Source organism: Amphiura filiformis, chromosome 15, assembly GCF_039555335.1.
Source record: "Amphiura filiformis chromosome 15, Afil_fr2py, whole genome shotgun sequence".
NCBI lineage: Eukaryota > Metazoa > Echinodermata > Ophiuroidea > Amphilepidida > Amphiuridae > Amphiura > Amphiura filiformis.
Window position 1 is genome coordinate 57,495,389 of NC_092642.1, and position 24,662 is coordinate 57,520,050.

General features: G+C 38.1%; 1 protein-coding gene across 3 annotated transcripts in view; it reads left to right on the forward strand.

Moving 5' to 3' along the window:
- Positions 1-24,662, forward strand: part of LOC140171873 (high affinity cAMP-specific and IBMX-insensitive 3',5'-cyclic phosphodiesterase 8B-like) — a 153,415-nt gene that overhangs the window by 80,634 nt on the left and 48,119 nt on the right. For all 3 annotated transcript variants that reach the window (XR_011861655.1, XR_011861656.1, XM_072195212.1), the window contains exons 8-10: positions 126-232; positions 14,689-14,777; positions 16,978-17,102. Coding sequence is in view for 1 of the 3 variants with exons in the window: in XM_072195212.1 (XP_072051313.1) it covers positions 126-232; positions 14,689-14,777; positions 16,978-17,102 (321 nt within the window). In the remaining 2 variants the exon portion in view is untranslated. The remainder of the gene's footprint in view (positions 1-125; positions 233-14,688; positions 14,778-16,977; positions 17,103-24,662) is intronic.

Below are 24,662 nucleotides of genomic sequence, written 5' to 3' on the forward strand. Positions count from 1 at the left end.
CCAAATATGGTGTGGATCTCATATAATTTTAAGATATGAACAGAGATAATGAATGAATGTACAAAATGGTTTATTAATAGTAGCATGACATAATATTACTCTGTTGCTTTGTTTTTGCCATCCAGGGTATTCAAGTGAAGAAGTGTTAGGTAAAGAATCGGATCTTCCACGGGGAGATAAAAACAAGGCAGAACTGATGGACACTATCTTTACACAACTTAGGAAAGGCAAGGTTAGTGACGAGTTGAACGTGACCCTGTAATAAATGCCCCCCTTCCCATTTTTAAACAAAAAATGGACAAAAATACACCAATTTCCATGCCATATTGTGTGAGTAAGCTTAAGCTAAATTGCATGGACAAAACCTATTATCACTCAAACTTCCATCCAGTTTATTGCCTAATTAGAATTTAACTAATTGCATCAGATTCTTGTTTGATGATGCACTTATGGATCCATGTTATTTTGTTGTATTTGCCGCAAAAATATCATGTTCCACATGTTTCCGTGGGTGCCGCCATAAGTAGTAGTAGTAGTGTAGTTGTAGATCCCTCCTTTCTACAGGAGCACTATCTTGAATTTGATAGAAAACCGATACTAGGAATGTGAAATATTGTTTTTTTAAATCAAATTACTTTGAAACAAAATGTGCATTTTTAACTTTCTTCAATGTTTGCTCATATAGCAGTATGTTTATGTGCAATATTTTGTCAAACATTGTTTCCTATACAATTGACCTAATTAGATGGAATTAACTTAGAGGATTAAATTTTAATTGTTTAATTAAAAACTGGCTTGTTATTAAATATCACATGATGTGAAAAAAATGTTCTTGAATCCAACAACAGCAATAATAAATGTGACATAATCCGAGCTTATCAGGTCAAAGGTTAAGGCAGCCATTGTGTAATTGAAATACAGACAATATATAAGGGAGCTAAAAGCAATCAAATAAATGAGAAAATTGGCATTATCACTCACAACTGAACTTCACAACCAAGTATACTAGGAATGTGATGATTCAGGGTACTTGGTTAATAATTACGGTAAGTTGATGATGAGAATAATTGAATTTCAGTCCATGTTGGAGGGATGCACACAGGCACTTAGTGCAATGGTTAATTAAATAGAGCCTCATCGTTTTTCTAAGCACTGCCATTTTAATTCCTTTTTGTCCATTTTTCATTAGAATAAAATACCTTACACTTGTCCTTCACTTTAAAGCTATTCCTAATAATTGCATATATTTGGACACTTTCACTGAGATCACTATTTGAAATAGTGTGTCTCGTCTCCAGTTGAGAGTAGCGCCGGATTTTGTTGGATTTTGCAGTGGCAGATTTGATTCAGTGCGTTTACGCAGTTGCATTGCCTTGGTACAGACAAATCACTCTTCTATTATAGCCGTGTTCAGACGTAGGGTATTTTACTCGAGTAAAGGGGTATTTACCTCGAGTAAAGTGCCCAGTCGGGGTAAGCTCGTGATAAATGTCGAGTTTGTGCCCATCTGGACAGTAGTCGGGGCAGCTTATCCCGACCTTAACCCGACTGATTTACCTCTGAAAAAGTCAGAGGTAAATCCTTAACCGACGGAGCAGTCGAGGTTGATGCCTGTGTGGATCGCACTAGAGGTAACAGTCGAGGTAAACATCTGCAGATTTGACCTCACTACAAATTAACCATCGGCGTTCAGTCAGTTCTTGCTCTAAACTACTTTACATGAATCAAGGCGTGCGTTTTTTTCTTCGCTGAAGAGTGTAGGCCTAATGACCCTGCAAATACATGTTATACAAAACTTTTTAATAGCATTTAAATGTCGGGTTATATAAAGATCATGAATACGTTTTTAAAACATTATATTTGGGCAAACATTTTGGTAAAATATTTTGTCAACAGTTAAATCAAATTCTTTTAGAATGTTTTGCATCACGTTTTCCATTTTCCGTTGCGAATTTTACTCGAATGAAATTGGTTTACAATCGGACTGCATATTTACTTTTAGAACCTGCGCGCTACTTCCGGAAATTATCCCTGGGTACAAAATGGTCGTGGTAAATTCACGTCAGCAGGTCGTGTTAAAAGGTCGGGGTAAGCTATGTATGGACAATCAGTCGAGTTTGTGGTATTTTATCACGGGTTGTAAAAAATTTAACTCGAGTAATAATTCGGGTCTGAACGTGCCTTATGTGTGTATACGCCCCACAGGATTAGGTTATCTAGATGGCATTACTCTCAACGTGAGATGAAACACACTTTAGTACCTTTAAGATTTACAACACATAAACCTGGAAAATTAAGTTCGTATCAATAAAGGCCAATTCTCTAGTGCTTTGGGGACATTTTATTTGCGCTTCGATTTTTCTCAACATTTGTGCGCTCCTATTGCAATGGGCTATTCCATTTAAAATCCACACTACCCCTGTGGAAGATTTAGCTAAAGTCTGCCACAGAGGGAGTATAAGTTTTGAATAGAAGAGACAATTGGGTAACTTACATTTGAAATACTCACTCCAGTTGTGGAAGATATAGGTAAAGCCATAATACAGAGGGAGTATGGGTTTCAAAATGATTATCTAGTTCAATTACATTTGAAAAACATACTCCCCTGTGGAAGATATTTCCAAAATCTTCCACAGGGGTAGTGTGGATTTCAAATGGAATAGCCCAATGTGAGCTTTTGTTTTTCTGTCTTGTTCGACATTATCTGACCCCGCAAGGAATTGGCCTTTGCTTGTACGTACACTAGAGAGATGCAATTCAATAACCTGGGATATTGACGAGCAACAGATGAGAAATATGTGTATCATGTGATCCTGGAACTCTTTATTAATTGAATTTCACTGTGGTTGGCGGTTTCTTTCGTTTTGGAGCACAGTGACAGCAGGGTGGAATGAATTTAAAAGAAAAATGAGGAATCCTACACAGTCTGCCACCTACTTCATAAAATTGTAAAAAAAGAAAAGAAAATGTGTTTAACAGTAAGTCCCATATATAAGGGTAGTCTTCAGTTGACTGGATGCAGACTGATTGGGTATACGGATTAATATTAATTTTCCCATCCTCAATTTTTTGGTCCCTGGTTGACATGTCATACCGGTATTGGTGTATAGGTGTGCGCCTGCAAACAAGGACACACACAAGATTGTTCACATTGATGAATTTATGACTGTTCTCACAACAAAAATGTTCCCTTATGTGAGCTTTCTGCTTGCGGTCGCTAAGCCTTTTACAAACTGATGTTATTGATCTTGATGAGTGTCACATTTAAACTGCGGACCTACCTGCAAACGAGCACCTTCCTCAGTTTGCAGGGGTCTGCATTAGGTCGCAATTTCATGCCAAATGCATTTTAGACATATAACATCCAATATTGTGCATACAGACCACATATTTTGTGCTGTGTATAATACGCAGCTTTACGCACACAAAATGTGGCATTTTGGCCTCCTCGTTTGACACGATGTCCATAATAGCTGGCACAGGATGGCAAATGTGTGGGTGTGTGTCCCACAGTCTTTATTCACCTTGGGAAAATATTTTTCACCTAGCAGCTTCCGCATACTAATATAAATATACTTAATAAAAATAAGACAAGATGACATCATCAAATGTGACCTTCAAGGACCTGCCGTGTATGCAGTAATATCTTGTCCATAGCTGTAGGCATTTCATTGCACAGCTCTTGGGCTATTTAGTTTTTATTTGCTGTTTTTTTAAGTATAAAAAGTTTAGGTCTTATTGGAAAATCATGAAGAGAGTTTGATATATGGTAATATTGCCAACTGAAATTCATACAGCTCTATATGAGTTAAAAAAGGATTGAAATATTGGATGGGAGGGAAGGAAAACTGCTGACTGATTTGATGGCTTTATAAGGTACTGCATCCAGGTAGAAATAGAATCCATGTAAGGATAATATCTGGGTTTGTCTTTGATTGGAGAAATATGTTTTATTTTGTCGTCAACTTCAATTCATTACAATTGTAGTATTCTTATGGGGGTAGGTCCAAGTAAAGGATTTGGATTGAGCTTTGTTTCATCAGGCAACATTTTCTTAATTCATTAAATTTAAAAAAAATTTACTAAAAAAACTAGTGGTGTGTTTTTGTGAGATTAGGAGTAGGTGCCTGTGTTTCCTGGTAGTCAGTGTAGTCTAGTGTGTGAGATTAGGGGTAGGTGCCTCTGTTTCCTGGTAGCCAGTCTAGTCTAGTGGAGTGTTTTTGTGACATTAGGAGCCTCAGTTACCTGGTAGCCAGTGTACATACAGATGTCAAGAGCAGTGTCCAAAGAAAAAGTATTTCCCCAAGGGAGGAACGGGAAAAAGTACCTGAGTTTTATCAAGAGGCAATGTAGGTACTTGACCCTTTTTCATAAACACTTTTCAGTTTGCTGGCAATGATAGCAGAAGTGTCATAGTGCAGTGATTTGCAGTACCAGGCAGTAGGAACACTCCGCAAGTAGCCTAATTTTGGATGATGTAATAAATATGTGAATTATTTTCACAATTTTCGATGCATTTTAGCAACAAAATGCTTAAAATGCCCAATTGACCCATATTGGAAATCCTGAAAGCTTTTGCGATTATTTGAAATCCTCATGACATTTCATCGATGTGCACATCTTTCTGTTGCATGATAAAGGAGTCAACTTAACCCTAACCGTACCAGGTACTACAAAATACTACTTGATATATATTTGCGCTGTTCGTGCGTGCATCCCACGTGGTGTGATGACACAATCACCCTAAGTGATATATAGGCACGGTTTCACTGGCCAGCGAAACTCAACAAAGTGTCGCTGACCCAGTGCTTGGCAGGCAAAGAGTCTCGGGTTCGAATCCCACCTAGAACAAACAACTTCTTCCTTTGTTTTCTCTCTTTATTCCTTCCTTCTTTCCCTTCCCATCACCAAAAAGCCCTTAGGCCGTTAAGGTTAAGCTAGCAGATAATCCTCATTGAGCATTCACAGAATCCTCATTTTAATGAGCATGCAAACAACATTGATGCTTAAGAGTTATATCCCAGCAGATGATGTTGTTTGACAGTTGGTAGATGAGCATGGTCGAGCCATGATTTACTGTTGACAAAATAAACATAGGTAGGTACTGGGTGGGTGTACACTTGTTGTTTCTGAACGTAATGACTACATTTAAAGAGGAATTTGAGGTTTATGACTTGTGCTATTCAAACTGTTTCTTGTATTTGAGTTAGAATTGAAGAGTTTGTTATAGAGGGTGGGAAGTAGAACATGGGTGGATTGCTACCAGAGTAAGAAGCTGATTCAACAATCAAAGTGCTATTGGAATACTCAAAGTACAGTTTTAGATAGCACAATTTTGTAGAGAAGATTTTTCCATGCATAATTTTGCAGTCTTTAGGGACATACTACTTTAGAGATGTAGGATGGTGTGCTTCTTGAAGACATGATTCAAGTGGATTGGTAATATTTTTTAGGACAATTGCATTAAGCTGTGGTTTGTGTAGGACATGAGCTAGAAAGTGGCAAACTAAGGAAATGTTGGAAGAGCTGTGTTTTGACCAATAACCAAGACAAAATAAAGACAAGCAATTGAATACATGAATACAAAAGCCACCCAAGTCCATGGGAAGTGATTTTGAGAGAAAAACCTGTGTATCATTTTAATTCCTTCAGTTAGAATTACCTGTTCAATATGGTAAGTTTTACGTGCAAATGAGTGGATTAACCTGTATTAGGTATGACGATTAGCATTTCAGGGACTTCGTGGGGTTCATTTTAAATTTTGGACTTGGGTGGTTTTTTGAATCATATACAAAGACAACAATGTTAGATTGAGATTACCACTAGTAAGATAATACAAATTAAAGCACACAGGTATATATAGTGTTGATAAGCATTCTGCCATGTAATATAAACCACACACTTTCCTTTATTAAACCCATTTTTTTTCTTCAAAAGTCACTCTCTAGCAATGAATGTGTTACAAGTGGACTTTTATACATACTGGATTTTAATCAATGTGTTACAAGACTCAAACCATGGAATTGGGTGATTCTTTCATACATGCTATTTTTCACATGCTCAATAGACACAGAGGATGAATTTGAGTTGTTCTTTCATACATATGACAGGCCTATGTATAGCAACAATTTCCCATGCTTAACTCAATTTGGCCAAAGTATGGACTTGGGTGGCTTTTGTATTCATATATTCAATTCACCAGGCAGGAGCTGGTAAAATTTAAAAAGGAGCTTTATTAGAGCAGCCATCCTTACTCTCCTTGGAATATTCAAGTATTGAAGAGCCTCATTCTACAACACAGAGCCTAGCTCCCGGGGCCTAGCTAGTATATTATAGACTGTTATTAGTGGTGAACAGAAGTTAAATGATTCAAAACGGCACTTTCAAATTCTGGCAATTTTTGTTCACAGTTTAACATCCACAGCAAGTTACTAATAATGTGGGCTGCATGTTACCAACCTTATGTGGATGGATCATTCACAGCAACTTGTCAGAGCATATCTGCCCCAAATCCTTGAAAAAAAACCACATTTTTAATCCAGACCTAAGAAAATCCAAGTCAATCTGGTCTAGATTTACTGTGTGTAAACCATCCCATTATGAAACCCTATTGCCCAGCCACTCAAGTTTACAGCAGCCATTGGTCTAGATGTACTGTGTATGAACCATCCCATTATGAAACCCTATTGCCCAGCCACTCAAGTTTACAGCAGCCATTGGTCTAGATGTACTGTGTATGAACCATCCCATTATGAAACCATATTGCCCAGCCACTCAAGTTTACAGCAGCCATTGGTCTAGATGTACTGTGTGTGAACCATCCCATTATGAAACCCTATTGCCCAGCCACTCAAGTTTACAGCAGCCATTGGTCTAGATGTACTGTGTATGAACCATCCCATTATGAAACCCCGTATTGCCCTGCCACTCAAGTTTACAGCAGCCATTGGTCTAGATGTACTGTGTATGAACCATCCCATTATAAAACCCTATTGCCCTGCCACTCAAGTTTACATCAGCCATCGGTCTAGATGTACTGTGTATGAACCATCCCATTATGAAACCCTATTGCCCAGCCACTCAAGTTTACAGCAGCCATTGGTCTAGATGTACTGTGTGTAAACCATCCCATTATGAAACCCTATTGCACAGCCACTCAAGTTTACAGCAGCCATTGGTCTAGATGTACTGTGTATGAACCATCCCATTATGAAACCCTATTGCCCAGCCACTCAAGTTTACAGCAGCCATTGGTCTAGATGTACTGACTATGAACTATCCCATTATGAAACCCTATTGCCCTGCCACTCAAGTTTACAGCAGCCATTGGTCTAGATGTACTGTGTATGAACCATCACAATATGAAACCCTATTGCCCAGCCACTCAAGTTTACAGCATCCATTGGTCTAGATGTACTGTGTATGAACCATCCCATTATGAAACCCTATTGCCCTGCCACTCAAGTTTACAGCAGCCATTGGTCTAGATGTACTGTGTATGAACCATCCCATTATGAAACCCTATTGCCTTGCCACTCAAGTTTACAGCAGCCATTGGTCTAGATGTACTGTGTGTGAACCATCCCATTATGTATCCCTATTGCCCTGCCACTCAAGTTTACAGCAGCCATTGGTCTAGATGTACTGTGTATGAACCATCACATTATGAAACCCTATTGCCCAGCCACTCAAGTTTACAGCAGCCATTGGTCTAGATGTACTGTGTATGAACCATCCCATTATGAAACCCTATTGCCCTGCCACTCAAGTTTACAGCAGCCATTGGTCTAGATGTACTGTGTATGAACCATCACATTATGAAACCCTATTGCCCAGCCACTCAAGTTTACAGCAGCCATCGGTCTAGATGTACTGTGTGTAAACCATCCCATTATGAAACCCTATTGCCTAGCCACTCAAGTTTACAGCAGCCATTGGTCTAGATGTACTGTGTGTAAACCATCCCATTATGAAACCCTATTGCCCTGCCACTCAAGTTTACAGCAGCCATTGGTCTAGATGTACTGTGTGTAAATCATCCCATTATGAATCCCTATTGCCCTGCCACTCAAGTTTACAGCAGCCATTGGTCTAGATGTACTGTGTATGAACCATCCCATTATGAAACCCTATTGCCCAGCCACTCAAGTTTACAGCAGCCATTGGTCTAGATGTACTGTGTATGAACCATCCCATTATGAAACCCTATTTCCCAGCCACTCAAGTTTACAGCAGCCATTGGTCTAGATGTACTGTGTATGAACCATCCCATTATGAAACCCTATTGCCCTGCCACTCAAGTTTACAGCAGCCATTGGTCTAGATGTACTGTGTATGAACCATCCCATTATGAAACCCTATTGCCCTGCCACTCAAGTTTACAGCAGCCATCGGTCTAGATGTACTGTGTATGAACCATCCCATTATGAAACCCTATTGCCCAGCCACTCAAGTTTACAGCAGCCATTGGTCTAGATGTACTGTGTGTAAACCATCCCATTATGAAACCCTATTGCACAGCCACTCAAGTTTACAGCAGCCATTGGTCTAGATGTACTGTGTATGAACCATCCCATTATGAAACCCTATTGCCCAGCCACTCAAGTTTACAGCAGCCATTGGTCTAGATGTACTGACTATGAACTATCCCATTATGAAACCCTATTGCCCTGCCACTCAAGTTTACAGCAGCCATTGGTCTAGATGTACTGTGTATGAACCATCACAATATGAAACCCTATTGCCCAGCCACTCAAGTTTACAGCATCCATTGGTCTAGATGTACTGTGTATGAACCATCCCATTATGAAACCCTATTGCCCTGCCACTCAAGTTTACAGCAGCCATTGGTCTAGATGTACTGTGTATGAACCATCCCATTATGAAACCCTATTGCCTTGCCACTCAAGTTTACAGCAGCCATTGGTCTAGATGTACTGTGTGTGAACCATCCCATTATGAATCCCTATTGCCCTGCCACTCAAGTTTACAGCAGCCATTGGTCTAGATGTACTGTGTATGAACCATCACATTATGAAACCCTATTGCCCAGCCACTCAAGTTTACAGCAGCCATTGGTCTAGATGTACTGTGTATGAACCATCCCATTATGAAACCCTATTGCCCTGCCACTCAAGTTTACAGCAGCCATTGGTCTAGATGTACTGTGTGTAAACCATCCCATTATGAAACCCTATTGCCCTGCCACTCAAGTTTACAGCAGCCATTGGTCTAGATGTACTGTGTGTAAATCATCCCATTATGAATCCCTATTGCCCTGCCACTCAAGTTTACAGCAGCCATTGGTCTAGATGTACTGTGTATGAACCATCCCATTATGAAACCCTATTGCCCAGCCACTCAAGTTTACAGCAGCCATTGGTCTAGATGTACTGTGTATGAACCATCCCATTATGAAACCCTATTGCCCAGCCACTCAAGTTTACAGCAGCCATTGGTCTAGATGTACTGTGTGTGAACCATCCCATTATGAATCCCTATTGCCCTGCCACTCAAGTTTACAGCAGCCATTGGTCTAGATGTACTGTGTGTAAACCATCCCATTATGAATCCCTATTGCCCTGCCACTCAAGTTTACAGCAGCCATTGGTCTAGATGTACTGTGTATGAACCATCCCATTATGAAACCATATTGCCCAGCCACTCAAGTTTACAGCAGCCATTGGTCTAGATGTACTGTGTGTGAACCATCCCATTATGAATCCCTATTGCCCTGCCACTCAAGTTTACAGCAGCCATTGGTCTAGATGTACTGTGTGTGAACCATCCCATTATGAAACCCTATTGCCCAGCCACTCAAGTTTACAGCAGCCATTGGTCTAGATGTACTGTGTGTAAACCATCCCATTATGAAACCCTATTGCCTTGCCACTCAAGTTTACAGCAGCCATTGGTCTAGATGTACTGTGTGTGAACCATCCCATTATGAATCCCTATTGCCCAGCCACTCAAGTTTACAGCAGCCATTGGTCTAGATGTACTGTGTGTGAACCATCCCATTATGAAACCCTATTGCCCAGCCACTCAAGTTTACAGCAGCCATTGGTCTAGATGTACTGTGTGTGAACCATCCCATTATGAAACCCTATTGCCCTGCCACTCAAGTTTACAGCAGCCATCGGTCTAGATGTACTGTGTGTAAACCATCCCATTATGAAACCCTATTGCCTTGCCACTCAAGTTTACAGCAGCCATTGGTCTAGATGTACTGTGTGTAAACCATCCCATTATGAAACCCTATTGCCCAGCCACTCAAGTTTACAGCAGCCATTGGTCTAGATGTACTGTGTGTGAACCATCCCATTATGAAACCCTATTGCCCTGCCACTCAAGTTTACAGCAGCCATTGGTCTAGATGTACTGTGTGTAAACTATCCCATTATGAAACCCTATTGCCCTGCCACTCAAGTTTACAGCAGCCATTGGTCTAGATGTACTGTGTGTAAACCATCCCATTATGAAACCCTATTGCCCAGCCACTCAAGTTTACAGCAGCCATTGGTCTAGATGTACTGTGTGTAAACCATCCCATTATGAAACCCTATTGCCTTGCCACTCAAGTTTACAGCAGCCATCGGTCTAGATGTACTGTGTGTAAACCATCCCATTATGAAACCCTATTGCCTTGCCACTCAAGTTTACAGCAGCCATTGGTCTAGATGTACTGTGTGTAAACCACCCCATTATGAATCCCTATTGCCCAGCCACTCAAGTTTACAGCAGCCATTGGTTTAGATGTACTGTGTGTGAACCATCCCATTATGAAACCCTATTGCCCAGCCACTCAAGTTTACAGCAGCCATTGGTCTAGATGTACTGTGTGTGAACCATCCCATTATGAAACCCTATTGCCTTGCCACTCAAGTTTACAGCAGCCATTGGTCTAGATGTACTGTGTATGAACCATCCCATTATGAAACCCTATTGCCCTGCCACTCAAGTTTACAGCAGCCATTGGTCTAGATGTACTGTGTGTGAACCATCCCATTATGAAACCCTATTGCCTTGCCACTCAAGTTAACAGCAGCCATTGGTCTAGATGTACTGTGTGTGAACCATCCCATTATGAATCCCTATAGCCCAGCCACTCAAGTTTACAGCAGCCATTGGTCTAGATGTACTGTGTATGAACCATCCCATTATGAAACCCTATTGCCCAGCCACTCAAGTTTACAGCAGCCATTGGTCTAGATGTACTGTGTATAAACCATCCCATTATGAAACCCTATTGCCCTGCCACTCAAGTTTACAGCAGCCATTGGTCTAGATGTACTGTGTGTGAACCATCCCATTATGAAACCATATTGCCCTGCCACTCAAGTTTACAGCAGCCATTGGTCTAGATGTACTGTGTATAAACCATCCCATTATGAAACTCTATTGCCTAGCCACTCAAGTTTACAGCAGCCATTGGTCTAGATGTACTGTGTGTAAACCATCCCATTATGAAACCCTATTGCCCAGCCACTCAAGTTTACAGCAGCCATTGGTCTAGATGTACTGTGTATAAACCATCCCATTTTGAAACCCTATTGCCTAGCCACTCAAGTTTACAGCAGCCATTGGTCTAGATGTACTGTGTGTGAACCATCCCATTATGAAACCCTATTGCCCTGCCACTCAAGTTTACAGCAGCCATTGGTCTAGATGTACTGTGTATGAACCATCCCATTATGAAACCCTATTGCCCTGCCACTCAAGTTTACAGCAGCCATTGGTCTAGATGTACTGTGTGTAAACTATCCCATTATGAAACCCTATTGCCCTGCCACTCAAGTTTACAGCAACCATTGGTCTAGATGTACTGTGTATGAACCATCCCATTATGAAACCCTATTGTCCAGCCACTCAAGTTTACAGCAGCCATTGGTCTAGATGTACTGTGTATGAACCATCCCATTATGAAACCCTATTGCCCAGCCACTCAAGTTTACAGCAGCCATTGGTCTAGATGTACTGTGTGTAAACCATCCCATTATGAAACCCTATTGCCCAGCCACTCAAGTTTACAGCAGCCATTGGTCTAGATGTACTGACTATGAACCATCCCATTATGAAACCCTATTGCCCAGCCACTCAAGTTTACAGCAGCCATTGGTCTAGATGTACTGACTATGAACCATCCCATTATGAAACCCTATTGCCCTGCCACTCAAGTTTACAGCAGCCATTGCTCCAATTAGACTTGACTCTTGGCTTGAAATAATTTCATCAAAGCAATAGCTTCAAGCGGTTTTCTCTAAAATACTTGACATTAAATGATGGGCTCATAATCAATAGCATGCACAAAAACATCGTATTAAGTTTGGCCTTGTCAATGCTTAAGGGCGCAATATCCGCCAGTATGCTACCATCAGGTCTAAAAAACAAGATTGTTTACTTTTCCTCATCTGACCGACCATCCCAAATGTTCCGACCGAAAAACTTTTTTTAGGAAACACTATTTTTTACTATTTTCATCAAATATCTTGAATTATTCCATCAAAAAATAATTGTCTGACGCAAAGAAGCTCAGAAAAGTTCTTTTCTGTATCTCAAATCATGAAGTTGATATTCTCCACTGACGGATATAACAATATAACATGCCGGGGTCGCCTGCAGCATCACATCTCATCAATTTGCAATAAACATCTATGTATTTGAACTGTGCATTTGCAAAATGAGTTTGTACAAGAATTGAAGTGTCAGAGAGTGCCTACGGTCCTTAGCCAGTTGTAGACCCGAGTGAGAATGCATGAATGGTAAAAAAAAAATGAAAAAGAAAAAAAACAACCTTTCATCAACTGATTGAGCTATCTATAAAGAGTGGTCTATGGACAAGCAAGCAATTTTTTTTGGTCTTATTTTGTAACAGATTTGATTAAAAATAGCTTCAAAATTTAATGAGTTGAAAAGTATATGTTATCATCAGCAAATTTTTTCAAGAGCTCCTTACAACAAATCTTGTAGACAATATTCACAAACTGCTCATACAGTTCAAAATAAAACACATGCTCTCCTCTCAAACCTGTGCATTGTGTACCCACAGGCCTTGAAATAAGACAGAATTTCTGAGTGTCATTTAGGCCTTGATCTATGGGGCCTTGATCTTATATTTTTGGGGCCTTCACAATTTTAGTGGGTCCAAATATATAGTCCACATGAAGCTATGTACAGTGTATGCACCAGGCCTCAAAATACATAAGCCAGACTTTCTGAAGGCATTCAGGCCCTTGCTTTTAAATTTGTTTAGGCCCTTACAAATTTTTGAAGACCAGATTTCGAGCTCTGTACCCACATGGCAAACATGGACAGCCATCCAGGCTTTTTTATTGTATGAGCTTGGAACAGTCCATGGATTTCTCATGGATTAGCATGTGTCCCTCACGGACCAACCTGGGTAAACAAACAAATACACTACTATCAAATGACACACATATTTAAGGTTGTTTTTAGGCCGTCCGAGGCCTTTGGAAAAATGGTTAATATTTATGGATTGATTTATGGTCAGTGTCAGCGACAATTTGTAAAGTGTGCAGAGATGTTTTGAGTTTGGCACAGTGCACAAGAAATCACTTTCCTTTCCCCATCATTTCTATCTATTACAAAATAAACTCAAGTTTAATTTATATTGTAAGGTATCAAAGGATTAATTGAATTTCCAGGCTGACATTTAATATATTCACAGTTCCTATGATATCGATATGATTGGACAGGTGCCGTTATAAGACTGTACATGATCTTGAGGCTATTGCATTAATATGGGGCAATGACCATGGGTAATATGCAATCATCATAGTACATCTCAAATCATCAGTGTCATCATGTAAAAAATATATCAATGAAACACACATTTGGACAAACAAACACAAGCATAGGTAATTTTTGCCCAAACTTGAAACAGCTATAAACTACTTAACTGTTGGGTAAAGACATTTCGTTGAAAATAAGTCCTAACAGCAGGGAATGTCTTTTGGAATTTCCAGGAGAGCATTAAATGGCTCTTTTGGAGCCTTCAAGGAGAGTGTTTTAGAGCATTTACAATGTAGAATGTAAGGAGATAATGGTCAACTTAGGAAAGCTAAAAATCACTCTCCTATATCAGATTTAAGGAGAGCAGTAGAGAGCGATTGCTCTCGCTCTCCTCAAAAGGCAGTCTCTGTAACAGATATTATTTGCATCCAAAATTAAAAATGATAATACCTATCCAAAGGATGGATGGGCAAGTTGTCAGTTAAAACAACAACTTTCTTTACACTTATGTTAACGCCATTGCAACCTGAGTGAACAGTTGCAATGGGAAGATAGGCTAAGGGAACAAACCAAAAGTTGAAGATGACTTGTAAATGAAAGTTTTTTTTCATTATGGAGATCAAAAAGTCTGATTATGTGTTTACAAAGCTGGTGAGAATATCAATTAAAGTTGATCTTTTGGGTTGGAATTTTCAATATTTCACACTTAAGGTACAGGGAGGGAGGGAGGGAGGGAGTCAGCATCCAATTAAATGAAAGCTCTTCCATTTTTAGGACGTCACCAAGCTTTTGCTTTGGAAGCAGACCAACAGGTGGATGAAGCCCTATTAACGTGAAGCTGACAGCTTATCTCAACTAGGAGTGGGTTTTATGCGTATTTTGTCAATGCAAACATTATCATTTCAGAATGTATTTTCGTATTGCATTATGTTTCAGGTATGGGAAGGGATGTTACATACAAAGAAGAAGAATGGCGATAGCGTACCACAGACCGTTAGGATAACACCCGTTATAGGAGGCGGTGGGTAAGTATGGGCCAATACATTATTTTGCTCATCTGTCAATAGACAGTTCTATAACCTCATGCTTCTACATTCATCGAATGACTTATGAATGCTTTGGGTTCAAAAACTCATACTTGGCAACTCAAGGTCATATTTTGAGACATGATTGTGGTATGTGACTGGAATTGAGAGCAGTTTGGGTCATGCTATGAGCCCTGGGTATGAGTCACTCATTTCCTATGGCCTCAATTTAACATTCTACTCTTAGCATGTCCACACACGCTAGATTATTGTGTTTCAGCCAAAGCTGGACACAACTCTTAGCAATATTATTGTTCTCTGCAAGGTCCTCAGCTTTGCATTCTTGCTCCAATAGAGGACATTGCAATCGATGTTCCATGGTTTGTGGTTCAGTTCCACATAAGCAGGTCGCATCTTGGTGGTTTAGATAACCCCACTTTTTTGCATGGCCAGTACCAGCTCTAAGTCTGTTGAGGCCCTTCCATTCAGCCCTTCCATTCAGCCCAGTTTGAGTCGGCACAAGGGGGAAGCACTTATATACATGGATGTTGTTGGTGGAAGATTGGCAAGCCTCTTTTTCCATTCTGGTACCTTCAGCGTAGTTCAACTTCATTGAAGAAGCTTTTCCTAGACTTCAGCGGATTATTATTTGTAAAAACGCAGACACAAAAATGATAGAGGTAATCAATATCTCACAGTTGACCGCAAAGTGCGTAATAGTTACAATCTTGCGCATTAATAACCAGCATTTCTTAACACGCAAAGAAGCGTGCGTAATTCCCGCGAGTAAGCCTGCATATCGTGCATCGCGTATTAAATGCGCATTAAAACAGTGAATGGAAGATGTATTTACAACAGTCTTTAAACAAAAAAATGATGTTATTTTCATGAAATAAGATGGCGGTAATGAATGACAATAATAACTTGGCAGTTGGCACCGCCTGTTTTATGCTCATTGCGTGAAATCGACGGGGTTTGTGTTGGGCCTCGGTATATATTAAAATTACCTCAGCCCAAAACAAACAACTCTGGTTTTACGTAATGACCTCAAAACAGCCCATTCAAAGTTCATTCGCTGAGTGTAAAAACATAGTAGGGTTAAAGAACTGTGTCATGGTAGATGATCATGTTTAAGATCCTTGTGATACCCAGGCTCTATACAAATTGACAGAAAAAGGTCGTCAAACCTGCACTTATTTCCATTTATCATGTGTCCCTGACCTAGCAGTTGTGTTTACACACAAATGATGAAAATAAATTTTAATTAAAAAGTCATATATACAGCAAATCTGTATGGATGTTGGTGAGGTTTTTGCAGATATTGCATGGGTTAAAACAAAATTGTGCATCAAAACGATTGTGTGAATTCAAGGACATCGTAGGTGAAATAAAGTTAATTCCTGATTTACATAAAATTGATGTCTTGTGCAGCACAACTGTTTCAAATTAACCTATTCAGCATCGATTCTGTGCCCCTCCAAGTGATGAAATTCAAAATTTGTGCATGCTTCGCTCGCATTTCAGCACAAAATCAATTGAAATTTTAAGACCAATATTAAACTTTTAGTAACCAAGATTAATTAGTGGTAGGCCTTATTTGTCCAAAATTTCACGTCCTCCGCATGAAATTGTTTCAAGAATGGGGGGCACATTATGTATCTTTAGCCCTGGGCGCCACAACCCCTAGCTACGCCACTGCCAGCATCTAAGATATTCTCGGGGGGGGGGGGGGGGCGTAGAGGAGCCAATTTTGTTTCTTGCACCGGGCGCTACCAACCCTAGTTATGCCATTGGCCTGGTGATCAATAACCCATTGACCATTGCCAAATGAGTAGCACCTTTGACCCTGTTAACCGTACATCATAAATATTTCTTACTATGATTCAATTATGGTCGGGAGTGGGAACAATTTCCTAAATTTGTGTGTGAATCTTTATGTACATACTGGATTTCAATCAATGTGTTACAAGACTCAAATCATGGAATTGGGTGGTTCTTTCATACATGCTATTTTTCACATGCTCAATAGACACAGAGGATGAATTTGAGTTGTTCTTTCATACATATGACAGGCCTATGTATAGCAACAATTTCCCATGCTTAACTCAATTTAGCCAACGTATGGACTTGGGTGGGTTTTGTATTCATATATTCAACTGAATTTGTGTGTGAATCTTTATCTTTTGTCATTTTGTTTCAGAAGAGTGCGGCATCATGTATTCACCAAGCGCTCACCGTCATTATCTTCAACAGGCAGTTTACATAATCAGGTCTATTCACATGAAATTCAGCATTTAGAAAAGGTCACATCAGATCTGTCAAATGGTAAGTTAGCAAGGCAGATAATATGGAAAACAATACTAATATCTATTAATGGCTAGCTGGTGTGCGATCAGTGCCTGACTGTAAATAGCCAAAACAGGGATGTCAGATGTCTGTGTTTTCGTGGATTTCCGCATTTTTAATTCTGCCTACTCACAATTGTTGCATCCTCCGCATTTTTAAATCGCCATGATCACTTTTGTTTTTCTCCGTAATTTCTGCCCATGTCACCAAGATTATGTCCATCATCATCTGGATGGACAGTGCTCCCCAGTAAAAAAGGAATACAATCATAATGGCCAGATTCTCAGAATGTAAACACGATTCAAAAATGACGCTAAAACGCTGTTAAATGGGGTGATTATTTTCATTTGGTTGTAAAAAAGTGGTCCTTTTTGCAAGAACCGCCTTGTTTCCCTTAAAGTCTGCACTATACCAAACCATATCTCCATTATAATCTGGATGAGAAAAGGGCAATTTTCAGACTGAGAAAGCTCATATTGTTACAGCATTGACAGTACACAAATCGTGATTGCTAGCTGAGACTAGTACATTTCAATGTTTTTTGTCAGAGGTCCACTCACATCCCTGACAAAAACCTGAAAGAATTTACACTCAAGTCCAGTGATACAGGCATCAATGTGTTAATAATCTTACAGAACCATGTCATACTGACACCACTGATCTCTAGCAATTAACAAAATCAAATGCAAGAATATGTGTACTCTTTGTGTGTATTTGGGTTTTTTGCATGAGTGAAGCATCTTGGTAGCTTTTGGTTGCAGCAGTGTACTATACTAATGTGTAAAATACTAATGTATAGAGGTTGGACCAGGAAAGGTTGGGCTTTGTATCCCTGTGCATAACACTGGGGAATCCACCATATTGAATTGTTACACATGATGGCCCAAAACAGTGTACACCAGGCACAAAAAGAAACTCGTCAGTTATATTCATCCTTGCTGTTCAATAACTTGATAATTTTGGATTATTCTGAAATATACATTTTGTTAATTGGACTTTGCTTTCTCATTTGGCACCCTGTTAAGTGAAAAACAAACAAAATTGACCAAGATATCGTCTCCAAACCCATAAACCCCAAAAACAAAAGTCGCATTTTAAACTATTTTCAATGGGAACGCATCGTTGTATTGCACGCAAGCACCACGGGCCAATCAATAAAGCACACAGTGTACAGGCACAATTGAATCGTTAAAATTGCAACTTTTCATTTTGGGGTTTGAGAGTTTGAGGCGCATATCTTGGTCAATTCTTGCTCAATGTTCACGAACAGGGTGTCAAATGAGAAAGAAAAAACCAATTAAAGGCCCTTTCAGTGATTTCACAGGAACATTAAAAAAAATGGAAATTTGTCAGAGTTGCTTAGAAATAAAGAATAAGTCTACAGAATTTCATTAAACCACTTTTCCCTGAATACATCGACAAATTAGTCAAAAAACAGAAGTTTTAGAAAGGTTTTCTACTTCAACTCAGATCGACTCAAGAAAATCGAGATTTTCGTACAGTGCGCCACCAATCGACTGGAAAAACTTCCCAGTCCAGTGTTTCTAACACGGGGGAAGTAGAGTCTAAATTGATTTAAAACAGACGCTTAATTTTTGTAGTAGAAAACAAAATAAGCAATTAAAGGTCACCGAGGCAAACTAACGGTCAATTCAAATATGAAAGACAGTTAAAATTGTGTATTTTGTTTAAAATAGTAACTACTGATGTAATAAGTAGTAGAAACAATACGCAACGCGTGTTGGTACGTGGAGAGTGAGCTTCTTTCGATCTCGAGTCGGACTTTTTGTACTGTCAGTATCAAAAGTCCAGAATCATGCAAATGCTTTATTTTGTCTAAAATACACGGCTTTCGACCGAACCACTAGCAGGTTATGTTAGCACATCTATGCCAATTACAAAGGTACCAAAATCTGAATTTTGATGATTTTTACGATCGTCCGGATGAGCAAATCACTGAATGGGCCTTTAATAAAATGTATATTTCAGAATAATCCAAAATTATCAAGTTATTGAACAGCAAGGATGAATATAACTGACGAGTTTCTTTTTGTGCCTGGTGTATATCAGACCCCTTTTGATGAATGATAATTAATGTCAGAAAGCATGAGCATTAGGCCTAAAAAAGAAAATTGTTTGATTGGCGTAACATGAAAAAAAAAAAAAAAATTAGGGTAGGTCGGTCGGCATTTTTTTTTTTTTTTTTTTTTACATGCATTTTAAGCTGAAAATCACGAATTTTTTCTTTTTTAAAAATTTTAATCTTTTTTTGATTTTTTAAATTTATTTTTTCAAAAAAATGAGAAAAAAAAAAAGTCTAGTGTCGGGCCTATTTTTAGGGTCGGTCGGGTTACGCCAATCAAACAATTTTCTTTTTTAGGCCTTATGAAGGTTTGCACACTGTAAATCAATGGTGAAGTTTTCTCAAGGGACATGCAAATATGGGATAGTGTCCGCTCACCTAGTCCAACCTCTATGGATATACTTTAGATTGTGGTGAAAATTTCCTTGCAGCAGTCAACTTAACTATACTGCGCCAATAAAGTATCCTTACACTTGGAAAAATAATCACAATTTCCAAACTGAACAATATTGGGGTAAATTTGTTTTTTAATAGATGCACTATCTAATCCTGCACATTATGACACCACATTGAATCCAATGTCACTTCCAAAAGCAAAGTTACACGCATTTGATTAGACGAAGGTCCAGTTTTAAAAGTGACAAACTGGCATATTCAAAACTCCACAGACTAGACATCTGGTTTGAGAGTGGTGAATGGCTAATTTATGCGTTTGGCTTTAATTTAAAACAAAAGGAACAAAAGAAAACTGAAACAAAAGAACTGACAAATAAAATGAAAGTTATGAAAAGTACAGAGAAGTAAAACTGGAAAAAACTGCTTTAAACAACGCTTCATTGGAGAAACTGTGTTGTCTCTTTGTTGCACTTGTTGGAATCTTTTTTGCGTCTTGTATAGGCCAGTTTGTCACTTTTTAAACCGGACATTCGTCCATTCAATTGCTTGTAACTTTACTTCTTGAGGTCACATTGGATTCAATGTGGTGTCATAATATGCAGAATTAGATAGTGCATCTATTAACAAAACAAATTTACCCCAATATTGTTCAGTTTGTAAGTTGTGATTTTTTTTCCAAGTGTAAGGATACTTTATTGGCGCAGTATATGACATATATGATAATCTTCTTCTTAGCTCTATGATGTTTTCTGCTAGAATTGTCAGAACAGGGCTGTAATTATGATGTGATGAAATTTTAAAATTTGAATTTGATATTGTTGACTGGATTAACTTTAATTGCATCATGAAGTGGGGTTGTACCTATGATCTGTGCACTCGCTATTGTTTTACAAAACTATGGAATTACAAGAGAGAGGACCACCATTAAATGTGCTGTTGAAATACACAGGAAAAGACTCACTTTTGGAACATGTATTGGGAATTGAAAAACGTATTTCAGCTATACTACAGCTTGGTTTCAAATTGAAGCTGATCATGTGTTGAATATTATTCTTTCAACAGTATATAATGCACACCACTGACTTTCTTTGCTATTTTGCAGCAAAGATAAATATGCAAATTTTACTCTTAAAAATGACTCAATTTTTGAAACCGGACCGTTGTTCAAATTTGTGCCAAAACTTCATCTCTGAAATAAAACATTGTAAATGGGAATAATCTTAGTTTAACATACAGGTAGGATACCAAGGAGTATTTCTTAATATAATTTTTCTCTACATTGAAGCATAATCAAATGTTTGCTTAAACTATCTTACAAATGGGCTCAACATTATAATCAGATTTGAAAAGTGATGTAAAACTTTTATTTGGTACAAGCGTAGACCATTCATTCTTAACAATGTGTCCTGGCAACAGATTTCTGAACAAAACAAAAACAATTAGTCTGCAAAACAAACAATTACTGAGTGAAATAAAAATCGCTTTTTTAAGCAAAAGGAAAAAAAATTGCAAAGTAACCAAAAGTAAGCAAATTAAAACTGATTTCTGAACAAAATAATAATATAATATTACCGTATTGGTCCGAGTATAGTCCCACCCGCTTTTTTATGTGAAAATTTTTCACAATTGGGGGTGGGATTATACTCAATTAAAAAAAAAAAAAAAAAATTCAAGATATTTTGTATTTTTAATATGAAAATTGATAATTTGTATTCATGTCATAGTCTATTCATGATTTCAAAATGCATTCAAATTCAATGCATTTTGAAATCATTAATAGAGTATGACATGAATACAAATTATCAATTTTCATATAAAAAATACAAAATATCTTGAAATTTTTTTTATTTTTTATTTTTTTTTTTTTTTAGGTCAATCATGAATGATCCTAGCATCTAGGTCTAGGTCCAGGGACACTCCAAAACCGAAAAAAAAACTTTAAAAAAAAAAAAATAAATAAAATTTTTTTTTTTTTACAAATTCTGAAATTTTTTCGAAAAATGGGGGTGGGATTATACTCGAGCGTGGGACTATACTCGGACGAATACGGTATATAGCAAAATAATAATATGTTTCTGTGCAAATTTGAAATTAATTTCAAGTAAATAAACAGTGATTTCTGCACAAATAAATATTGATTTCTAAACAACAGAGAAAACAATGTGCCAAAACAACCAAAATTTGAAGCAAAAATGATTAAGCAAAATAAAAATGATTTCTGAGCAAAATCAAATAGATTTCTGAGCAAAATAAAAATTGATTTCTATCAAATAAACATGGATTTATCACAAATAAATATTAATACTGATTTCTGAAATAAGGGAAAACAATGTGTCAAAGCAACTCCAAATTCAAAGCAAAATATGCTTAAAGCATGGTTAATTAACCGATCAAAGAAACATTGATTGGCCTACAATTCCGTAATCAAGAACATTTCAAAGACATTTGTCTCTAAATCAACAACCTCTGGCAACACCGTCTCGCTAATGACCAATTGCCGCCAGATCAACAGATGGCCTGCAGATGCACCTAAGGATAAGGTGTGATGCTGTAGCCTCTCAAAAAAAATGTGAGTCCAGTTGATGAGTTTTATGATTCCAATATAATATTTTATTATACCTGGATGAATGACAACCTTCAGAAATGTATTTTAGGCAACAACCTACTAATTTCTGAGCAGAATGAAAAAATAATTTTGGGCAAATTAAATTATAATCTGGACGAGTTGATTTGGGATTACAGCTGCCACACTTTACACAAATTATTAAATTGAATAATCCTCAAGTTGAACAACGTATCATATCTATGGGAAATATATTTTTGCATGATTTTGTAGAGAATCCCAGGAGCTTGAGCTTGCTGCAAATGGGGTGTTTTATAACAGCCAGCAAGTCCCAGGGTCGTACTGCTATACAGCCATGCCATGATCGTGATATATAATGTCAATATAGACGTCATCATTCACTAATACGTTTTTGTCTACATTCACTTATGCATCCTAATAGCTTTCATTCATTTCCTGACCATAATTCTATAGCTAAGCACGGCAAGAGCTTATTTATCATTCAGTTAAATGTTAACCTGTATATTTGTTAGAACTCTTTATACTGTTACTAAAAGATGATTATTGTAAGCTTGTGTGAAGCTAGACACTGGCCCAATATCCCAGAGGCATCTTTTGATGTGATTGTAATTGTTGGGGGAGTATTTCAAGGATGACTTCTGAGAGTTGTTAATGCTCGGTAGTTGAAATTTGCTTGCAAGTAACATTTCAAAATAAAATAAAACTAAAAAGATACAAAACAGTGTGGCATTGAAACTCTTTCATCATTATATACCATTAGTTGTGAAAATTCTCTCCTATATTTAACTTTCTCCGATATTGAGTCATGTTTAGTGTTAATCGTCTTGGCGAAACAATTCAAAAAATCCGATTTCTTATCAGGGGAATAAACTCCCAATAATTACAACGAGAAAAGCAAATCGGTATTTTCTATGCATTAATGCAGAGAAAATTGGCTGGAACTGAAATGCCCTGTTCAAATTAATAGGGATTTAGCGAGGGTGTCCCTTTGACAGACATGAGTAATGGGTAAGTGCAATAGATGGAACAACTCCGACCGAGAGAATGGGCCAATGCAGTTTTGCATGATTTCTTTTGCAGGAACAAAATCCAAAAGTCCTAAGCATTCAAATTTGGAGTATAGGCTGTGAGTTTGTAAATTTAATATTTTTTGTTGATTTTGATAGTTGGTTATAAAAGATATTAGAAAATGTGTTTTCCAATAATTCCGTTTTTTAAAGTTGCAAATCTTTTAAAAACTAGATTGTCTCAGCAGCAGGGGACATTAGGCTGTCATGTGCATCTAGGTGTAGAGGCTTATCCTCTTATTCCCACTTGAGCATTCTCAAGTACACTTAAAAGTTTTTTGGTCTCCTGGTCAATTCAGTTTTAATTTAGGGGTTGTTGTTATGTTGTTATAGCAACAAGCTCAGTTTTTCTGTCCAGTCAGCTGTCACTTTAGTGGTGTGCAGCCATTCAGGTCTCCGTCTTATTTTTTTCATTCCTTTGTTATGTCCATAGTTCTCCTAGTGATGCACTTGCAATTGTTCCTTCGATCTTGATGGACCAAAAAATCCCACCCACCCTCCCAAAAGCTGGAAGGGTGAATCAGTTAACTAAATATGGTTAAAGATACTCCAATAAAATGGTATGTCCAATTATGCTGCTTTATGCTTAAAAATAGAGGCTTTGTATGGAATTTCTTCAAATCTTGAAGAATATCATTAGTAGATTGTCTCCACTTTCTACCGCGTTTTATAGAAGGGGAATGAATGCTTTGTATGGAGTTTCTTCAAAACCTGAAGAATCTCGTCAGTAGATTGTCTCCACTTTCTACTGCGTTTTTATAGAGGGTGGGGAGTTTCTTGAAACCTGAAGAATCTCGTCAGTAGATTGTCTCCACTTTCTACTGCGTTTTATGGTATTGATTGGTTTTATTGGGCTATTGAATGCTTTGTATGGAGTTTCTTCAAAACCTGAAGAATCTCGTCAGTAGATTGTCTCCACTTTCTACTGCGTTTTTATAGAGGGTGGTGGAGTTTCTTCAAACCTGAAGAATCTCGTCAGTAGATTGTCTCCACTTTCTACTGCGTTTTATGGTATTGATTGGTTTTATTGGGCTATCGAATGCTTTGTATGGAGTTTCTTCAAATCCTGAAGAATCTCGTCAGTAGATTGTCTCCACTTTCTACTGCGTTTTATGGTATTGGTTGGTTTTATTGGGCTATTGATTGCTTTGAATGGAGTTTCTTCAAAACCTGAAGAATCTCGTCAGTAGATTGTCTCCACTTTCTACTGCGTTTTATGGTATTGAATGGTTTTATTGGGCTATTGATTGCTTTGTATGGAGTTTCTTCAAAACCTGAAGAATCTCATAAGTAGATTGTCTCCACTTTCTACTGCGTTTTTATAGAGGGTGGTGGAGTTTCTTCAAAACCTGAAGAATCTCGTCAGTAGATTGTCTCCACTTTCTACTGCGTTTTTATTGAGGGTGGTG